At 48.3% G+C, this 19,371-nt stretch overlaps 7 protein-coding genes across 7 annotated transcripts; 5 read left to right on the top strand and 2 right to left on the bottom strand.

Annotated features, from left to right (window-relative positions):
* Positions 1 to 624: 624 nt before the first annotated feature.
* N7511_010338 (uncharacterized protein) lies at positions 625 to 957 on the top strand (the record flags this gene model as incomplete). Its single annotated transcript, XM_057132715.1, has 1 exon — positions 625 to 957. One exon carries the CDS (start codon positions 625 to 627, stop codon positions 955 to 957), a length of 333 nt encoding a protein of 110 aa, XP_056980703.1.
* A 771-nt stretch (positions 958 to 1,728) lies between these two features.
* On the top strand, positions 1,729 to 6,308 carry N7511_010337 (uncharacterized protein; the record flags this gene model as incomplete). The annotated part of the gene is made up of 5 exons (XM_057132714.1): positions 1,729 to 2,546; positions 2,614 to 4,300; positions 4,360 to 5,007; positions 5,078 to 5,478; positions 5,543 to 6,308. The coding sequence occupies 5 exons, from the start codon at positions 1,729 to 1,731 to the stop codon at positions 6,306 to 6,308; spliced, it is 4,320 nt and encodes a 1,439-aa protein (XP_056980702.1).
* Positions 6,309 to 6,957: 649 nt separating this feature from the next.
* Positions 6,958 to 8,984, bottom strand: N7511_010336 (uncharacterized protein; the record flags this gene model as incomplete). Its single annotated transcript, XM_057132713.1, has 2 exons — positions 6,958 to 8,906; positions 8,966 to 8,984. 2 exons carry the CDS (start codon positions 8,982 to 8,984, stop codon positions 6,958 to 6,960), a joined length of 1,968 nt encoding a protein of 655 aa, XP_056980701.1.
* A 912-nt stretch (positions 8,985 to 9,896) lies between these two features.
* N7511_010335 (uncharacterized protein) lies at positions 9,897 to 11,277 on the bottom strand (the record flags this gene model as incomplete). Its single annotated transcript, XM_057132712.1, has 3 exons — positions 9,897 to 10,629; positions 10,690 to 11,153; positions 11,245 to 11,277. 3 exons carry the CDS (start codon positions 11,275 to 11,277, stop codon positions 9,897 to 9,899), a joined length of 1,230 nt encoding a protein of 409 aa, XP_056980700.1.
* Positions 11,278 to 11,830: 553 nt separating this feature from the next.
* Positions 11,831 to 15,140, top strand: N7511_010334 (putative ATP-dependent permease ADP1; the record flags this gene model as incomplete). Its single annotated transcript, XM_057132711.1, has 2 exons — positions 11,831 to 14,845; positions 14,904 to 15,140. 2 exons carry the CDS (start codon positions 11,831 to 11,833, stop codon positions 15,138 to 15,140), a joined length of 3,252 nt encoding a protein of 1,083 aa, XP_056980699.1.
* A 781-nt stretch (positions 15,141 to 15,921) lies between these two features.
* On the top strand, positions 15,922 to 16,567 carry N7511_010333 (cornichon family protein; the record flags this gene model as incomplete). The annotated part of the gene is made up of 4 exons (XM_057132710.1): positions 15,922 to 16,022; positions 16,111 to 16,266; positions 16,347 to 16,413; positions 16,475 to 16,567. 4 exons carry the CDS (start codon positions 15,922 to 15,924, stop codon positions 16,565 to 16,567), a joined length of 417 nt encoding a protein of 138 aa, XP_056980698.1.
* Positions 16,568 to 17,323: 756 nt separating this feature from the next.
* N7511_010332 (WD40 repeat domain-containing protein) lies at positions 17,324 to 19,150 on the top strand (the record flags this gene model as incomplete). Its single annotated transcript, XM_057132709.1, has 2 exons — positions 17,324 to 17,428; positions 17,519 to 19,150. The coding sequence occupies 2 exons, from the start codon at positions 17,324 to 17,326 to the stop codon at positions 19,148 to 19,150; spliced, it is 1,737 nt and encodes a 578-aa protein (XP_056980697.1).
* Positions 19,151 to 19,371: the final 221 nt, after the last annotated feature.

Here is a 19,371-nt window from a genome sequence, read left to right as displayed (position 1 = left end):
CTTCTTTTAAATCAAAATGACTGGAATGAACAAGAATCAGGCTGTCCAGCCTCAAAACAAAATTCTCAACCTATTTCCTTCGTCCTTGTTGCCTTATGCTGAATTAACACGAATCCACCGCTTGTTGGGATTTTACCTCAATACTTCGCCTTATGTTGTCGGTATTGCCTTTAGTGCATCGATTGCAAAAGATCTTCCAGTATCAATTCTGCTGCATCGCTTGGTCCTTTTTTCTACCTGGTCATTCTTCCTACGTTGTGCTGGATGCGTTTGGAATGATCTCATCGACTCAGATCTAGATGGTCAAATCGCGCGAACAAAATCCAGACCGATACCACGAGGCGCTGTATCAAAAGTGAATGCTGTCATTTTTACTGTTGCCCTCTTTGCATGCGGTAGCTCGGTTTTATTATTTCTTCCGGGGAGTGCATTATTGAAGCTATCATCAAAATCTTCTTCGCGCTTCTTTATCCTTTTGGCAAGCGGTTCACAGATTACCCTCAGTTGACACTGGGGAACATTGGATGGGCCATCCCGATGACAATGCATAGTCTAGGAGTTGACCCTCTCGACCATCTCATTCCAACCGTGTGTATGTTTCTATTTATTGCGACAGTCATCATCATGGTTGACATCGTCTATGCATGCCAGGATATTGAAGAAGATTTGAAAGTCGGCGTGAAAAGCATGGCCGTTCGGTTCCGTAATTCCATTCCCATCCTGGCTTACGGACTCTTCTACACGTCCATTGCGCTCATTGCACTCGCTGGGCTGCTCACTGGCCTTGGCCTTCCCTTCTTTATTGTGTCCGTTGGTGGACATTTCTTCGGGTTCAAGAATCTCCTCAAGGCAACCCAGATCGGGAAATCGTCCGGTGTGGAGAAAAGTGCGAAGTCGTATTGCTTCCTGAGCAGTATATTTTGGGTGCTTGGGTTTGGGATTGAGTATTGGCTGTGAGGGGATTGAATATCACATCGCGACTGGATTTGATTATCTCATCTCCAGGCTATGGTTCTGGTAGATTATTTGACAGATTCTGCTTTTTCTCGGTTTCTTTTACACTAAGTCTAAGTGAAGAGATTTCTGGTATTCCGTCTATTGTCATGTTTACTTACCCTTGTTCGTCGCATGGTTTGTTTTTCCTAGCGTGATCATCTAAAAGCCATCTAACGTACAGTAGACGTGTATCTGTAAGGTATTCAAATACATCTCATCTACTTCAAATCATCAAATGCCCATTCAAAGTCTTTTTACACTACAGTATGGACCTGTATGAGCGATCTGTAGTATTATCCTCAGCTCTTGCACTCATCGCATAGCAAATAGTGTCCAATGAAGCTAATGCCCTTGAATTGTGATTGAATATCATTAAAGATGATTCGTTATTTCCAAAGTTCGGGGTCAATAGCTTGATTATTTTATAACCTGGCACGGAACGGATGTTTTGACTTCGAAGGCACCCTTGCATGGCATAGTATTGTTTTTTGCATATTCACTAGTTTCGCTTTCCACTGAGCTCCACCTACACATTCCATTCATCTCCAATCACAGAGGGATGACCTGGAAAATGCCGGCAGGGGTAAATCATAGGGGTTAAGAAATTACGGGAATTTTAAATATGCGAGATCTTGTCAGATCGCGTAATTCTCCAAGGTGTCCAGTCCTGGTGGTAGCCGCTTCATCTCGTTTGATATACTTCCGACAACGCCCAAGGCCTCTCCTGCCATTATGGCCGACATCGATGGCGTCGAGCAATCTGGTGAACGACAGAGTCTCAGCGCAGTGGCGAGCAATAGCCCAGAGAGCTCCTCTGGTGTTCCATCTAGCCGGGATGAACAAGATCCTATCATACAAATCTGGAACAAAGAGGCAGACCCGATACCTCTCAACTCTTCCTCATTCGATCGTCATGAATGGGCAAAGCGAAATATCCAAATCCTTGATTCCATAGCCGGTGAAGGTCGACATCGTGGAATTCTATTCGAGGATCTCTCTATTCAGGGCTCTGCCTCGTCTCTCCAAGTTCAGCCAACGGTTCTTTCGGCTTTGATTCGCCCTATGTTAACGATTGTGAACCTTTTCCTTCGCACGAAAGGTCAGGAACAGCCAACCAATATTCTGCAGAATTTCGATGGACTGGTGAGCAATGGCGAGTTACTTCTGGTTCTGGGTCGCCCAGGTAGTGGATGTTCAACATTGCTTAAGGCGATTTGTGGTTGCTTGGATGGCTTGAGTTTAAACCCGGCCAGTAAGATCCAGTACAAGGGAGTTTCGTTTGCTAGGATGATAAAGGAACATCGTGGGGAGGTGGTCTACAACCAAGAAGAAGATCATCATTTTCCACATTTGACTGTTCGTGAAACCCTTGAGTTTGCTGCGTATGCACGCGCGCCGCATGCCAGGCTGGGTAACATGAGTCGCGATGAATATGCGAGGGTGGCAGTGCAGGTTGCTTTGGCCCTGTTCGAGCTCTCCCATACGCAAAATACCCAAGTGGGCAACGAATATATTCGTGGAGTTAGTGGTGGAGAAAGAAAACGAGTGAGGTAAGTGATTTCCAACTTCACTGCGTTGTCTTTCACATTGACTAACTGGACAATATTTAAACTACAGCATAGCTGAAATGACCCTAGCGAGAGCTCCCATCGGTGCGTGGGACAATAGCACACGAGGTCTTGATGCAACCAGTGCACTGGACTTTGTCCAAACTCTTCGTCTGTCTGCCAACCTCACCAAATCATGCCACGCTGCCGCAGTATACCAGGCTTCGGAGCCTATCTACAATACCTTTGATAACGTCACAGTTCTCTATGAAGGGCGGCAAGTATATTTTGGTCCCTGCCATCATGCTGTGGCATACTTTGAAAAGATGGGATGGAAACGTCATCCTCGACAGGTCAGCGCCGATTTCCTCACTTCCATAACTAATCCAAGTGAGCGTTTACCTCAAGCCGGCATGGAAGAGAAGGTTCCGCGAAGTCCAGAACATTTTGAGACATACTGGAGACAAAGTCCAGAGTATTCGGAGCTTCGCGAGAAGATGAAACATCACTCTCAGAGGTTCCCTCTCGATGGACAAGAAGAGATCAGATTGAACGACGCCAAACGTACCGAACAGGCCAACCATGTCCGACCATCCAGCCCGTTCCTTCTCTCTGTGCCGATGCAAATACGATTATGTCTTGTCAGAGCGTACCGACGAACTTTAAATGACCGTGCAGGTATTATTGCGACCGCAGTGGTTCAAATTGTTATAGCTGTTCTGATCAGCACTCTCTTCTATAATATTCCAGCCACCTCAGTGGGAATGCCCCAAAGGGCATCCGTCATCTTTTTGGCAGTTCTGACAAACAACTTGATTGCTCTGCTGGAGATCAACGTCCTGTACAGTCAAAGACCAGTCGTGGAAAAACAAGCTCGCTTCAGCTTCGTTCACCCGTTCACTGAGGCCCTCGCTGGAGTTATCATAGATCTCCCTATCAAGCTCCTTCGATGTCTGATTGCCAGCATCATCATATATTTTTTGGCACATCTTCAAAGAGAGCCTGGACACTTCTTTATTTACATCCTCCTCCAACTTGTGTCGGTTGTGACCATGTCCGGGTTGTTTCGTTGCTTGGCCACGATCACTAAAACACTCAGTCAAGCAATGGCTTTGGGTGGAATTATCATTATCTGCATTGCGGTATACACTGGGTTTACTATACCGCAGCCCGACATGCGCCCATGGCTTGGTTGGATCCGTTGGCTCAATCCGATTTTCTACGCATTCGAAGCAATCATGGCTAACGAGTTCCACGGTTTGCAGGCCGAATGCGTGGAATATTTACCGGACTATCCATCCCTTTTGGGTCTGTCTTTTACTTGCTTGGAAGCGGGTGCTGTCGCCGGAGAGCACTTCGTGTCTGGAGACAGGTATATTGAGCAGCATTATGGTTACTCCTACGATCATCTATGGAGGAATTTTGGCATTCTTATTGCGTTCTTTATTTCCTTCCACGTGTTTTATCTCGTTCTGACAGAGCTTGTCCCACGCTCTGCCTCCGCTCCCAAGACGCTGTCATTTCTTCCTGGTCATATACCCTCGAACTTGAGCCTAGACGAAGAAACCGGTCCGGGGCCCAAAGTATCGAAAGAGCTTTCGAAGTCTAACTCGCAGTCTCGTGACTTGTTGCCAGATCAAGGAAATATATTTTCGTGGCAGGGATTATGCTACGACATTCCAGTCAAAGGAGGAACAAAAAGGCTGTTGGATGATGTTAGCGGTTGGGTCAAGCCAGGGACCTTCACTGCTCTTATGGTGTGTACCATTTAATCAAATATTCCTTCAAACACGGTGCTTCGTGCTAACTGAATAAGGGAATGTCCGGTGCAGGGAAAACTACTCTTTTGGATGTCTTGTCCCAGCGAATGACATGTGGCGTCGTAACGGGAGATATGCTGGTCAACGGTAGAAGCCTCAATACCAGCATCTGTCGCAAGACTGGATATGTGGAACAGAATGATCTTCACTGTGAAACTGCCACAATCAGAGAGGCTCTTCGGTTCAGTGCAGCACTGCGGCAACCCCGGTCGGTCTCTATGGAAGAAAAATATGCATTCGTGGAGGAAGTGATTCAACTATTGGGAATGGAGGACTTTGCTGAAGCCGTCGTTGGAAACCCTGGCGAAGGGTTGAACATCGAACAGAGAAAGCTTCTCACCATCGGTGTTGAGCTGGCTGCAAAGCCTGAATTACTGATCTTCCTAGATGAGCCTACTAGTGGACTAGATTCACAAAGCTCTTTGGCAATATTTTCGTTTATGAGGAAGCTCGCTGATCATGGACAAGCGGTACTTGCAACAATCCATCAGCCCAGTGCTGTCATGTTCGAACAATTCGACCGCCTCCTGTTACTTGCGAAAGGCGGTAAGACTGTATACTTTGGGGACATTGGGGATCACTCTCGCACTCTTCTGAATTATTTGGAAACAAATGGTGCACGTCCATGCGGATCAAACGAAAACGTAGGTCATGGACTACCGCTCACTACATCCCCAATGTTCGACGTGTTGGGGCTGACTTTTCTTCTTGCAGCCGGCCGAATACATACTTGACGTGGTCAGCGAAGGCTCACAGGAAAGCTCTCAATCCCTCGATTGGGTAGCAATCTGGAAAAGGAGTCCTCAAAATGAGCAAGTTCTTGATCATCTTCGTCAGATCTCTTCGAATCCATCTGAGGCCCCGAATATCGACACTCAAAGCGAGCTTGAATTTGCCATGCCAATTACTGCTCAATTATACCAGGTCATGAAGCGTGACTTCCAGCAATACTATCGCCAGCCGGACTACATCATAGCCAAGCTTGCTTTGGGTATTGTCTGTGGTCTCTTCGTCGGCTTCTCGTTTTGGATGTCCGACGACTCTAACCAAGGCTTTCAAAATACCTTGTTCAGCCTATTCCTTCTATGTACCATTTTTTCCACCATGGTCAACCAGTAAGACTTCATCTTATATCATCCCTACCCTTCAACAAAAGAACAAGGAACTGACCGTGAATAGGATTATGCCAAAATTCATCGGCAGGCGGACTCTGTACGAGCTTCGCGAGCGACCATCCAAGACGTATTCCTGGAAGGTATTCATTTTTTCACAAATCGTGGTTGAGTTACCCTGGCAGGCTCTACTTGGGGTTTGCACATGGGCCTCTTTCTATTTCTCTGTCTATGGTGGTAATCAAGATCCGCAGCGCCAGGGGCTCGTCTTTCTTTTTGTGTTGCAATTCTTCCTGTATGCCTCTAGCTTTGCCTCATTGGTAGCTTCTGCAGTGCCTAGTCCAGTGCTGGGCAGTATGCTAGCTCTCTTTATGTTTGTGCTGTCGCTGTTGTCTAACGGTGTCATGCAGCCACCGAGCGCTTTGCCTCCCTTCTGGAGCCAGATGCACAAAGTCTCACCTTTGACCTATTATGTCGGTGGTATCAGTGCAACTGCACTACATGGTCGTCCAATTCATTGCTCAGAACGAGAAATGATCAGTATGGAGGCCCCTTTCGGACAAACATGCGGAGAGTATCTCGGAAAGTATCTGGAGATGGCACCCGGGCAGCTCTACAACTGGTCTTCTACTGGGCAGTGTCAGTACTGTCCCCTCCGCTCAGCTGATCAATATCTTGCCGGTCGTGACATTTTCTGGGATAACCGGTGGCGAGATTACGGGATTCTCTGGGCATACTTCACCTTTAATATCTTCGGCGCCATCTTCCTATACTACCTCTTCCGGGTTTTGCCATATTCCCGATCGAACAAGGCCAAAAAGACGACATCCTAATGTTTAACGGCTGAGAACAAGTCAAATTATCCCCCTCTTTTGCCCTTTTCCTATTTTTATGTCACTCTTGGCGAGAATGTGATCGATCATTCTTTTCGTTTGGCCCTCATCGTTATTCCCTCCTTCTCGCTTTCCTTTTCACTTTCCCTTTCCCTTTCCCTTTCGCTTTCCTTTCCACTTTCTTTCTTTCCTTCTTTTTCTCTTTCTGTCTGTCCCTCGTTTCCTCTTTTCCTTGTATACTGTTATAATGAAATCGCAAATATTAGATCGCATATACGGACTTGCGCAATGTACAATGAGGCGGTCTTCGCAGCGGTCTTTGGTTTCTATTAAAATATGGTAAAAGGGTCCATTTTGCACCCGATACATTTATCACGGCTCTTGTTACAAATCAGAAAAGCATTCCTCTAGAAGGTGAGTTTAAATTTCAAAACGACACATGAATAGTCAAGCGCCGCGATGGCCCGCTTTTCATGGGTAGGCAATAACATTGAACTTTATTAAGAGTAAAATAACAACACCAATTCAGCGTGTACATATTGATAAATTGAGAGATATGGCGGGTATCTATGGAGGAAAGGTAAATAAAAATACGATGTGCTTTAGGAAAGGTGGAACAAATGAGATATGAGACAGAAACCGCAAGGAATCAAAGTCGAACTTGACCACCATTCATGCGGTCCCAGTCCTTCTGCCCAAAGGGAACATAGGTGTCACCCTGAAGCCAATAGATCAAGTCTTTCTTGGAAACTAGGGCTGGGCTTACACCTTCGGTCCGCAAAGCATGCTTCTGCTGCTTGTTGTTGCCAGTTGACTGCATCTCAGGTGTGACCCGCAAGAAGAGGGGAGCGGCAAACCTAGGTAAATTCTTGAGGACATGTGCAGCCAGGCTAGCAAGAACCTCGCTTGATGGTTCAGATGCAGGGTCGGACTTGTTCCCCTTTGACATCTGTTGTTGGAATACTATGGCTGCACATCCTGCACGGCCATCATGGTTTGGAAGTGCTACGCCATACACGTTGGCTTCGTAAACTTCGGGGTGGGCACCCAAGACCTCGGAGACCTCGCTAGTAGAAACATTCTCGCTCTTCCATCGGAATGTATCACCCAATCTGTCAGAGAAGAACCAGCGGCCATCTCTGTCCCATCGAATCATATCACCGGTGCGGAAGTAGGCGTCGCCCTTCTTGATTACATCGCGGATGATCTTGCCTTCTGTCGCTTTCTTATTTCCAAAGTAGCCCTGGAAAGCCGCAGTGGGATCTTTTGCATCGATAGCGAATAGCAGCTCGCCCGGGTCACCTCGTGGGACCTTCTTGCAAAGACCAGTCTTCGGATCACGCCAAGGCTCCTGAGTTTCATGGTCAACATCCACAATCGCGGTTGAACGGCCAAAAACAATGTCTCCGATGGCACCGTTTCGACCGATGGCACCTGCAGAGAAATTGTTGGACGAGATGTTCCATGCACCCGCAGTGCCTTCCGTGGCTGCATAGAACTCAGCGATGGTTGGAATATTGAAGCGCTCTTTAAACCGGTTCCAGATGTCAGGCCGCAGACCATTTCCAAATGCTAAACGGATCTTGTGTTTCTTGTCAAGGTCCTCGCCAGTTACTGGATCTATCTCAGGGGCTACGCCCAAGAGGTAGCGTAGTGTTTCGCCCACATATTGAATTATTGTGGCATCATTCTCACGAGCCTCTTTCAAAAAGTTCCGCGCTGAGAATCGACGGCCAAGGACCAGAGTTGATCCACTCATCAAGCAAGTTATAAAGCCGAGCACCGAAGCAGAACTATGGTAGAGAGGCATGCATGTGAAGAACTTGTCAGAAGGAGTGACGCCCATCCAATCTGAAATGAACCCACTTCCAGACCAGCACTTCTTCCAGCTAACAATGGCAGGTTTTGGAAGTCCAGTAGTGCCACTGGTGTAGATCAACATGGCCATATCGCGGGGTGTCAACCCATTGCGGGCCTCGTCATCTTCCCGGACAGGCTCCAATCCCATAATCTCGGCTTCCAGCTCAGGGGTATGGAATACAATTTTGACTGAGCTCTTGCCATCCCGGAAGCCCGGTGAAGTCAAAACCTTTTGCTGCTCATCCGGGAAGCAGTGGCTAACATCCGGATCGACAATCAGGAGCTTCGCGGTGGATGCCCGGATCGAGTGAGTGAGTGGCTTGCCAGCCAGGTTATAGTTGATCAGCGCCGGAACTGCTCCAATACTCCAAAGTCCAAGCACCATGAAGAGGAACGTGGACGAGTTCATGAAGTCGATAGCGACGATTTCTTTGCGTTTGACACCATGGTTCTTCTTAAACCAGGATCCATAGCGTAGTGTCATAAGATACGTTTCATGAAATGTCCATGTTTTGCCATTATAAACAATGAAAGGGTGGTTGGCGGTTGTGGGGGCAAGTGCAAAGGCTTCCAATGTGTAGAAGAGATTCAGACGGTCGCCACGTTCAGCAAATCGTAATTTCATGCTCATCTTGAAAAGCGATCTGATCATATTGACATCGTAGGAAAGTGACCATTTTGCATTCAAGTATGCCAGCGTTGTCGCCGCGGCTGGTAGCGCAAGACCCAAGGGAATATCTGCGCGAAGAAATGGCTTGTTAGCGAAGTGTTAATTTACCAGGAATCCTCTTACTTACCTGGGAGGGAAGGAAACATTGTGAATGCGATCTATAATGAGACCCAGAGAAGAACTGTATTGAGTGAGTAGTGTGATAGGAATACGTAGACAGAGTCGCGGGTTTCAGTTTGAGTGTCGTGCGCGTGGCTAAGGGAAAGAATGTGGTGTGGTTATTTTTGGGCTGGCCTCTTCTGAAGACCAAAAAAAAACCGACAGAACACTAGAGAGTCTCCAAATGTAGGGAGGAGAGCGAGGTTATAAAGCCAAGAAGTTGGGAGAGTGGTGAGATTGGGGAAGTTGCCTCGGTTCGATGACATAACTCGTGCACATTTCAATGTTCAATGTTCTCAGGCTAATTAAGTTAATGCACGTTCTATGAATTCAATGCATTCCACGTTGACCAGCCATTACACTATTTCAATAGCTCGGAGTCTTCTGTACGCTTGCGAGGTACCCTCAGTATGTGCCACATTTTTCCCTGTCTATCGTGTCCTTTCCCTCGCTTTGCTCCATTGTACCTCATGTCCAATTTACAAGTGGAGTATACGTATGTTTACCCCCCTGGGTATACATCATTCAACAAAGACACAAGGTCTCGACTGGTCCAAGTCAGCCAGTTTACCCTATGCGTCCTCGATTGTTATCTTATATCGTGCCTACTAGAGTAAATCCTGCAAAGGGAACTGGTGCATAAATTAAGCCTATGGAGTGGATCCTTTGCTCTGTTGATCATACGTCACCGCCTATGTTCTAACGTTATCACTTGGGGGCGTCTCTTGACTTTGCTTGCCCTAGCGTTATATTCGACCTGGTTCCTTAGAAATATACTATTTGTGTTGCCAACTTTTTTTCGGAGTTGTGGGAAATTTTAGATCTACAAATGGGGTATATCCATCACAGTAGCCACATTCATCTAGGTCTCTTTACACAGCGCAATACTGTGTTGGGTATCACCTCAGGGCTAACTTTTTGACCACAGGAACATCTTCATACCCATCTTCCATGAATACTCGCAATGCCTCCAGGCCTTTTTCCAATACTTCCGTTTCGGGAACAAACCCAATCCGAACATAGCCCTTGAAATCTTCTCCCCCTCCAAAACAAAGACTTCCGGGCACAAGCATCACACCGGTTCTTTCTAGTACCATCTCGCAGAAAGCAACATCATCTACCGGCTTTCCCATTTTGTTAAAACGCACAAATGCAGTGGTTCCTGCCTGTGGCTTGACCCAATCACAGGCCCATCGATGGTCTTCAATGAACTTTTCCAAGATTGCAAGATTGGTCCGGGCCAATTCAATATTTCGCTTCAAAAGATTGTGAATACAATCGGGGGATAGTGCGAAACTGGCGATCGCATCGTCAATCTGACCGACAGAGATAGTGGTATAGTCCCGTGTATTAGCGCAGGATTCAATGATTGATTTATCGCGTGAAGCAATCCAGCCAACCCGCAATCCTGCCAAACTGTAGGCTTTGGAAACTGATCCTGTCACCACGGTTCGTTCATACCCGAGCGAGATAAGAGATGACGGGAACTTCGAGTCCATGGGACTGATGCCGTGGAAAATTGGACGGTAAACTTCGTCGGCATGAAGTATGATAGATTTCTCACGTGCGATTTCTACCAATTGCTTGAGAGTTTCATGTGGAACAATGGCTCCAGTTGGGTTTTGCGGGTTGCTATCAAGTAGAAACTATTAGCCAGTGAAATACAATGAACTGAGCCAGAGATTCTCATACTTAATAATGATCAGCTTGGTGTTGGGACGAATGAGGCTTTTCAGCTCTCCGAGATCCAATTGCCACCCGTCAGCCTCTTTGGACTTCCACAGGCTGACCTCTGCTCCCAATGATGCAGGCACAGAGTAGAGTTGTTGATATGTGGGGTAATGGCAGATGACATGGTCACCTGGGCCAACCAACGTGTACAGCAGCAAGAAGTTCGCTTGAATTGCCCCAGCGGTTATCAACACGTTGTCCTTGGGCAGCTGGGCGGGTGTCTTCGCCGAATATAGATTGGCAAGAGTTGTACGCAGCTTGTCAGACCCACGAATTGCCCCATACGTGAGCTTGGTAGACTGAAGCTCGGTCAAAGGGTTGGACTCCTTATCCTCGGATAGCGCTCGAAGATCATCGATGGAGATGGATGCGCAACAGGTTTCAGCGGTGTTATATTTGGCAATTGTCTCATACTTGTCCATCCACTGTTATTCAATCAGCAACTGTCACTTCTCTCGCGTCACAGTTAAAGAACAGAGGAGTGCCACCGAATAATCGAGTAATGCGGGGAGGTACCTGTTCAACTGCGAAGGCCTCGATTTTCACCATGGCGGCGTCTGGTTATGACCACACTGGAGCTCAGGGGATTTGATCAAATTGTTTCCAGGATCAAACCTGCCCAGACGTATTCAAGGGTTTCTGTCCGGCCTGTCCAAGATGGAGTTGACAGGCCAAATCGGACGGCAACTTCTCTGAGCATCACGTGTTCCCCCGCATTGGGGCCATGTTATGACTACGGAGAATAATGCAAGACATACGAAGCGTAATGAGAATTCAGTAAATTCAGTAAATAAGCAGAATAAGCAGAAATCCCTTCAATCAAGACAGGGGTAATTGTGCATAAGAGTGTCAGTCACCCATGTCGCGGGTTCCTGACATCCATGCAGCCCAGCCTCTCTCCGCCCGCGTCATCGTTGGGGCCAATCTCACCTCTCCACTCCGCCTCCGACCTTCATACTTGGACTTGCTTGCCTCACCTCACCTCTACTCCATGGATGTTCGTATTTATTAACTTGTTTTGATTTACTTGGTGATCAGCTTCCGCATTCCTTCTCTGGTTGCTGGTATCGCGCATCAGGGCTGTCGCCATCCTTTCCTCAAGATGCGCTTGACTCGCGTACTGCCCTTTACCCTGCTCGCTTTGACTCCCTTGTTGGCATCTGCCGCAGAATGGAGCGGAGTGTCCGACTTTAGCCTGCTCCCTCGATATGACTCTCTCGGCGATACACCACCCGGATGCCCCGAGTGTCCAGCTTGCTTCAACTGCCAGCTCAACAACGATAACTGTACACACTTTGCAGAGTGCAACAACTTCAACGGAAAATGCTCTTGTCCTCCGGGATTTGGAGGCGATGACTGCTCGATTCCTCTATGTGGGTCGCTGGCCGACGACAACAAACGACCACAACGTACCACCGATACCTGCCAGTGTAAGCCTGGTTGGAAGGGCATCAACTGCAATGTATGCGACTCCGATGATGCCTGCAATGCTATGATGCCGGAGGGTGAAGGAGGTGTGTGTTACAAACAAGGTGTCACGGTCAAGGAGAACTTCCAGATGTGTGATGTGACCAATCATATGATCTTGAAGCAACTCGATGGTCGCAAACCACAAGTGACATTCGGCTGCAAAGAGGAAGATAAGACTTGTAGCTTCCAGTTCTGGGTTGATCAGAAGGAATCGTTCTACTGTGGGTTGGATACTTGCAAATGGAGCATGGAATCGGACTATAACTCCAACAACACTCACTATGAGTGCGAACATCTCCAATGTTCGTGTATTCCGGGACGTTTCCTCTGCGGAGAGAATGGATCGATCAACCTTGGAGACTTCTTAGATCAGTTGATTAAAGGTCCAGCTACCTTTGACACCAAATCAACACCCGAAGGTACGAGGAGCATCTTCTCAGAGCCACAGATGAACGGTTTGATTTCCGGGGTCTTTGGTGATCCTAGCATCTTCCTCTCTTGCGACTCAGGAGAGTGCATGTATAAGACTGATGAACCTGGTTACACACGTCCCGTGAAGAAAATCAATACCCCACTCATTGCTAGTGTGATAGCGGGATGCTCCTTGTTTGTCGTTGCTGTCATTCTACTGGTGTGGTATCTGTCCCGCCGCGCCGCACGTCGTGGCTACCTTCGTCTATCTCTTTCTGATGATTCTGATGACGAAACTGCCAAGCTTCTGGCGGATTACCGACCGGCAGCTTTGTATTGGGACGATGTGTCCTACACCCTCAACGGAAAGGAGATTCTGTCGGGTATTCAAGGTGCCTCCACACCAGGTCAGATCACTGCTATCATGGGAGCATCCGGTGCGGGTAAAACCTCATTTCTCGATATCCTGGCCCGGAAGAATAAACGGGGAACGGTGCAAGGAAACTTCTATGTCAACGGGGAGATACTTGATGATGCCGACTTTAAGACTATGGTGGGCTTTGTCGACCAAGAAGACACAATGCTTCCCACTTTGACGGTCCATGAAACCATCTTGACCAGTGCCTTGCTCAGACTTCCACGGGACATGAGCCGGCCAGCCAAAGAGCAAAGAGTCTTGGAAGTTGAAAAGCAGCTAGGTATCTACCATATCAAAGATCAACTGATTGGCTCGGAAGAAGGCAAAGGTCGTGGTATCTCTGGCGGAGAGAAGCGCCGCGTTGGCATCGCCTGCGAACTGGTTACCAGTCCTAGTATTCTCTTTTTGGATGAACCCACTAGTGGACTCGATGCGTACAACGCTTTCAACGTGGTCGAATGCTTGGTGACCCTGGCGAAGACCTACAATCGGACTGTTATCTTCACGATCCATCAGCCGCGCTCAAACATCGTTGCTCTTTTTGATCGACTGATTCTTCTTGCCGAGGGACGAACCGTGTATTCCGGGCCCTTCTCGGACTGTCAGCAATATTTCGACCAAGTGGGCTATTCATGTCCACCAGGATTCAACATTGCGGATTACCTAGTTGACCTGACAATGCATGCTAGTGCTGGACACTCATACACGGATGAAGTAGCATCTGTGAGTGGACGTTCTGGTCCTCCAAAGACTGCATCTAGCAGCCTGAGGGCCGTCAAATCTGTTGCTAGTGCCTCGAATGTGAGCATGGATGATACGAGTGACTCGACCAGCCGGAGACCCAAGACCAATCGAAGGGTATCTCTGAAACAACAGCAAGATCGCCAACTCTACTCTCGAAAGCAGAACAACGAACGCCCAATGACGCCAAAGACGGATGACGAGAGCGCAACATTAGACGTGGCTGAGAATAATCAACAATGGCATCGCCTTTCCCGTCAACAGGGCAACGTTCCACCTCAAATTCTTGATGATCCAGATCAGCTGCCTCCTCCAGCCCCCGGCCAGAGTGACCTTGACGTATTAGTCGCCAGCTACGCAGTCTCTGACGTCTGCCATTATGTTCGTGATGAAATCTTATCTGCTGTCCAGAACGTCCAGGCTGCCAACGGCTCAACTACCTCACCCCTGTTGTCAGAATCTAAGGGTTATGCCCGAGTTGGATTGATCCGGCAGTTCATGATTTTGTCCCAGCGCACATGGCGTAATCTATACCGAAACCCGATGTTGATGCTTACTCACTATGCGATTGCAATCTTACTTGCGGTCTTATCTGGCTACCTCTTCTATGGCCTCACCGATGACATCAAGGGCTTCCAGAATCGCCTCGGTCTCTTCTTCTTCATCTTAGCCTTGTTCGGTTTCAGCACTTTGACCAGTCTCAACGTGTTTTCCTCGGAGCGGCTTCTGTTTGTGCGTGAGCGGGCCAACGGTTACTACCACCCGATCACCTACTTTGCAGCCAAGGTTGTATTTGATATTGTTCCTCTGAGATTGATCCCCCCCATTATCATGGGCATCATCGTCTACCCCATGACAGGTTTGATTCCGGCATGGCCCGAGTTTTTCCATTTCTTGTTGGTCTTGGTCCTTTTCAATCTTGCCGCCGCCAACATTTGTCTCTTCATTGGCATCATTTTCCGGGATGGCGGAGTTGCCAACCTCATCGGCAGTCTGGTCATGCTTTTCAGCTTACTGTTCGCCGGTCTTTTGCTGAATCATGATGCAATTCCCGCGTCAGCATTGTGGCTGCAAACTGTAAGTCTTTCACAACACCCTTTGTACATTTATTTCATATTACTAATGATCCTGCCAGCTCTCCATTTTCCATTATGGCTTTGAGGCCTTGATTGTCAATGAAGTAACATTCCTGACTCTGATTGATCACAAGTACGGATTGGATATTGAAGTTCCTGGGGCATCAATTTTGAGTGCCTTTGGATTTGATACGCAGGCTTACTGGAGCGATGTCATTGGACTCGCTGTGATATCTGGCGCGTTTATCATCATTGCGTACAGTGCGATGCATTTCCTGCTCATCGAGAAGCGGTAATAGTCTGCCTGACTCATCCCAACTCGAAATTTGCAGGAATGCTCCCTATTGTCCTGCGTTTTTGTTTTGGCGTTAGTGTATCAATGTTCTGTCTGCATCGTGTTCTATCTAGATCATTGGAGACCAAGCCTTCAGAGATACACGAAGCTCTGTATGTTACGATCTGTATCTGGCGTCACTTGGTGTCAGTTTGTACATAGACACTGAACGTTTTTTTATCATATTCTCTCTCCAAAGGTGTAGTTGGTAACGTGTAGATGTAACATGCACGTGTTCGACGTCATCCTCCCGCTCACAAAGCTTGTCAGTGTCTCTCGACTTCATTCCTCAAGGTTTCTCATCACTGTCGGTAATTTATTTTACCTCTACGGTCTCCTCGTGTCAACTTCCTTCTTATCAAGTACGTTACCAGCCCCGTTTGCGGGTGACGCTAATGAGCCACTTCCCACCGCCCGTTCAGGCTCGAGCGCAGTTCGCTAATCTCAACTTCCCTCAGCTTCGATCCACCTTCTCCTCCTCATACTGTCGGGCTCTGTCACCATTTTCCACTGTCTTGAAGATTCAGTGGGATATTATTTGTGAGTGAGCGCTAATCTCCGAGGACTCTGTGCGATTCCGCTGCCTTCTTCGGGCACCCCACAAACATCTCCAATTCCGGTGCCTCTGCGAACCGCACCTCACACCCAACCACTCCCGTCGGCACTTGACTCATATCTTCTGGTTATCTAGCAATTGATCTTCTCTCAACTCTATCCGATAGAAAGTCAACCTCCCGCCCAACATGTCCGGCGAAGCGTGGCTCTACCTGTTGTCGGTGTTGATCAACGCCGTCAACCTCTTCCTCCAGGTGTTCTTCACGATTATGTACAGTGACCTCGAATGGTGAGTTCCTCTAGCTTCTTATTTCGTGGATTCTGTCTTGGAACCACGCCAAATGCGAAATCGAAGCTGACGCCTCCCCTTTTTCCAGCGACTACATCAACCCCATCGACCTTTGCAACCGTCTCAACGCCTACATCATCCCCGAAGCCGCCGTCCACGCTTTCCTGACCTTCCTCTTCATCATCAATGGGTACTGGCTCGCCATCGTGCTGAACTTGCCCCTCGTAGCGTTCAACGCGAAGAAGTACGTTGAAAGCTTCCCGGATCTCAAACCCCTCTCCCACCCCGAGTCCGAGACTAATTCGATCCTCTTTCGATTTATAGGATCTACGATAACCAGCACCTCTTGGATGCGACCGAGATTTTCCGCAAGCTGAATGTGCACAAGAAGGTTAGTATTCTCGGCTGGCAATCTGCCTCGTGCAATGGCTGACTCGAATTCTTTTCTTTAGGAATCGTTCATCAAGCTTGGCTTCCACCTCCTGATGTTCTTCTTCTACCTCTACAGCATGATCGTGGCCCTGATTCGCGATGAGGGTAACTGACTTGTGAAAAGACCGAACATGCGATGCGCCATGGTCGTCCTAGTTAGAAGGGTTCACCTGTCGATGGACTGCAGTCATGGAAATCTAAATGGGGGCCCTCGGAATATTCTCTTCGGCTTGGTTCACATTCGAACATGACCACTGGCCCACGGCAACAGCACCATATATAACTTGGTATATCACGGCCATTTTCTTGTCGTTCGAGCTGTGATGACTAGGGATGAGCAACGATTTCTTTCAGTCTTGAGATAGAATGCGATGCGGTGCAGTGGTGAGAATGTAATAGATATTTCGCTTGAAATATCTTGGGCTGGAGAGGTGTGCTGGGTTGATTCAGACTGGAATTGACTCGCGGTGGTGCATACGACCTCCCTGCTATTTGTGTTTGACTTTTGATCTTGTTCTGTATTGATCTAGCCCGTTTTTTTCGGCCTGTGAATTGTATATACCTCCTACGCGGTTGGCAATGAAGAGCGTACGATACCCAAAGTTCTCGACTTATTATTGCCGAGACTAGAATCATATGTGTCGCAAGTACATAATTTGCAGTAAGCTTGTGGGCTGTCTCAGGAGCTATAGACCGGTTGACCGCAAAATCGGGATAAGGTTGATAGAGCTTGACGGTTCCGCGGCCTTCACCTCGCGGCTCTCCCGACGCCCGTAAAATTCCCATCCTTCAACCAACTCCACCGGACTCCGCCTCGACTCTCTTACAGGAAGTTGGAGTTTGTATCTTACATATTCTCCAATCCCATCATGTCGGGCTTATTGGGCGCCGGTTATGACTCCAGCGACGATGACAGGAGCGTCGCTGCGACAGCCGCAACCAAAGTCGTTGCTGCACCAGACGTGAATACAGAGGTTTGGTCCCCACTACTCCCTCTGCTCTTGTCGTCAAATTGGTCCTTGTGCCTTGATTGTTACGAATAGATAAGATTAACGACTCTACAGGATCAAGCGCATATGCAGATGACCCTCGCCAACACCTCTTCGCAGGCCCTCACTTTCAACGCCACATACGATGATCTCACACGTCCCTCCCAGGGCCCTGTAAACCCCTTCAAAGGCTCAGGCCCAGGAAACGGGATCAAGCGAAAGAATGTCCCGACTGGATTCGCGGAGGAGGCAGCTATCAGCGAGTCGACCTTCGCAGCGCAACATCGCACGTTCCAAAGTCTAGGCTACACACGCAATCCCACCCGACCAGATCAATTTATCGGAAATCTGGAAAATGCGGCTCAATTTGGAGGCCGGGATGTCGTGCAGATGAAGCCGACCAAAGATCAATCCGCAGCCTGGAGGACAAAGCGTCAAAAGAAGGGTGACTCTAGCGTTGTGGAAGGAGAGGGCGCATACTTGGGACCCTGGGCAAAATACACGAATGATCAGCAATATGATTTGGTCGAGGTTGACGCGGAGGATGACCGCGAACTTGCTAGCGATGAGGAATACGTCGAGGAAGACGAGACCTTGGCTACTGCGGCGCCCATGCCGGCCATGAGCAAGGAAGCCACAGAGTACGAGGGTGATCTGTCCAAGCAGGAGACTACAGAGTTCCATGGTTCGGAGGAGTTCGACTACCAGGGCCGTACGTATATGCATGTTCCCCAAGATCTGGATATCGATCTGCGCAAAGAACCCGGCAGCGTCAAGAACTACGTGCCGAAAAAGCTTGTGCAAACCTGGAAATCGCACACCAAGCCCATTACCTCTCTTCGTTTCATGCCGAACTCTGGTCACTTGCTCCTTTCCTCGGCTGCCGATGGAAAGGCCAAGATCTGGGATGTGTATCACTCCCGGGAGCTCCTACGGACATTCTCCGGGCACAACAAGGCAATCTCAGACACAGACTTCCATCCAACAGGCAAGACTTTCCTTACCGGCTCATACGACAAACAAATCAAGCTCTGGGACACGGAATACGGAAAGTGCATCGGACGATTCTCGACCGGCAAGACGCCACACGTCGTCCGTTTCAACCCCGGCGCAGAGCACTCACATGAGTTCTTGGCCGGTATGTCCGACAAGAAGATCGTCCAATTCGACACACGGTCCGGTGAGCTGGTCCAAGAATACGATCACCACCTGGCAGCCATCAACACCATCACCTTCGTCGACGACAACCGACGATTCATCTCCACCTCAGACGACAAGTCATTGCGTGCATGGGAATACGGTATCCCCGTTCCAATCAAATTCATCGCCGAGCCATATATGTTCGCACTTACCCGCGCGGCAGCTCATCCCAACGGCAAGTATGTCGCATTCCAGTCAGGCGACAACCAAATCGTCGTCTATGGCGCCACAGACAAGTTCCGTCAAAACCGGAAGAAGAGCTTCCGTGGCCATAACAATGCTGGTTATGCCATTGATCTTAAGATCTCGCCTGATGGACAGTTTATTGTTTCTGGTGACAGCGGTGGCTATGTTTGCTTCTGGGATTGGAAGACTGGCAAGTTGTATCATAAGATCCAGGCTGGTGGTAAGGATGGCGGTGCTGTTACTTGTCTGGACTGGCATCCCCAGGAAACTAGCAAGGTGGTCACTGGAGGGTTGGATGGTATTATCAAGTACTGGGATTAGAGAATTTGCGCTAGTTAGTTTATACCACCCTAATTAAGGCATCCAGGCATCGATTAAATGTTTGGATACTTCTTGTCCGAGATGCTTATTCTTATTGCAAACTGTAGCCTGTTTGTAAAACGTTGGGAATTTCAAGTCTATTCACTATTACATTGCTTGGATGCTTGGATGAAATTTTAGGTCCTCTAGGCAGATAGAAGAGAGAAACTGTACAGATGCAA

Source organism: Penicillium nucicola (assembly GCF_028828085.1).
Source record: "Penicillium nucicola strain IBT 29836 chromosome Unknown utg000010l, whole genome shotgun sequence".
NCBI classification, from domain to species: Eukaryota; Fungi; Ascomycota; class Eurotiomycetes; order Eurotiales; family Aspergillaceae; genus Penicillium; species Penicillium nucicola.
The sequence above is the reverse complement of the archived record's forward strand: the minus strand, read 5'-3'. Positions and strand labels throughout refer to the sequence as shown.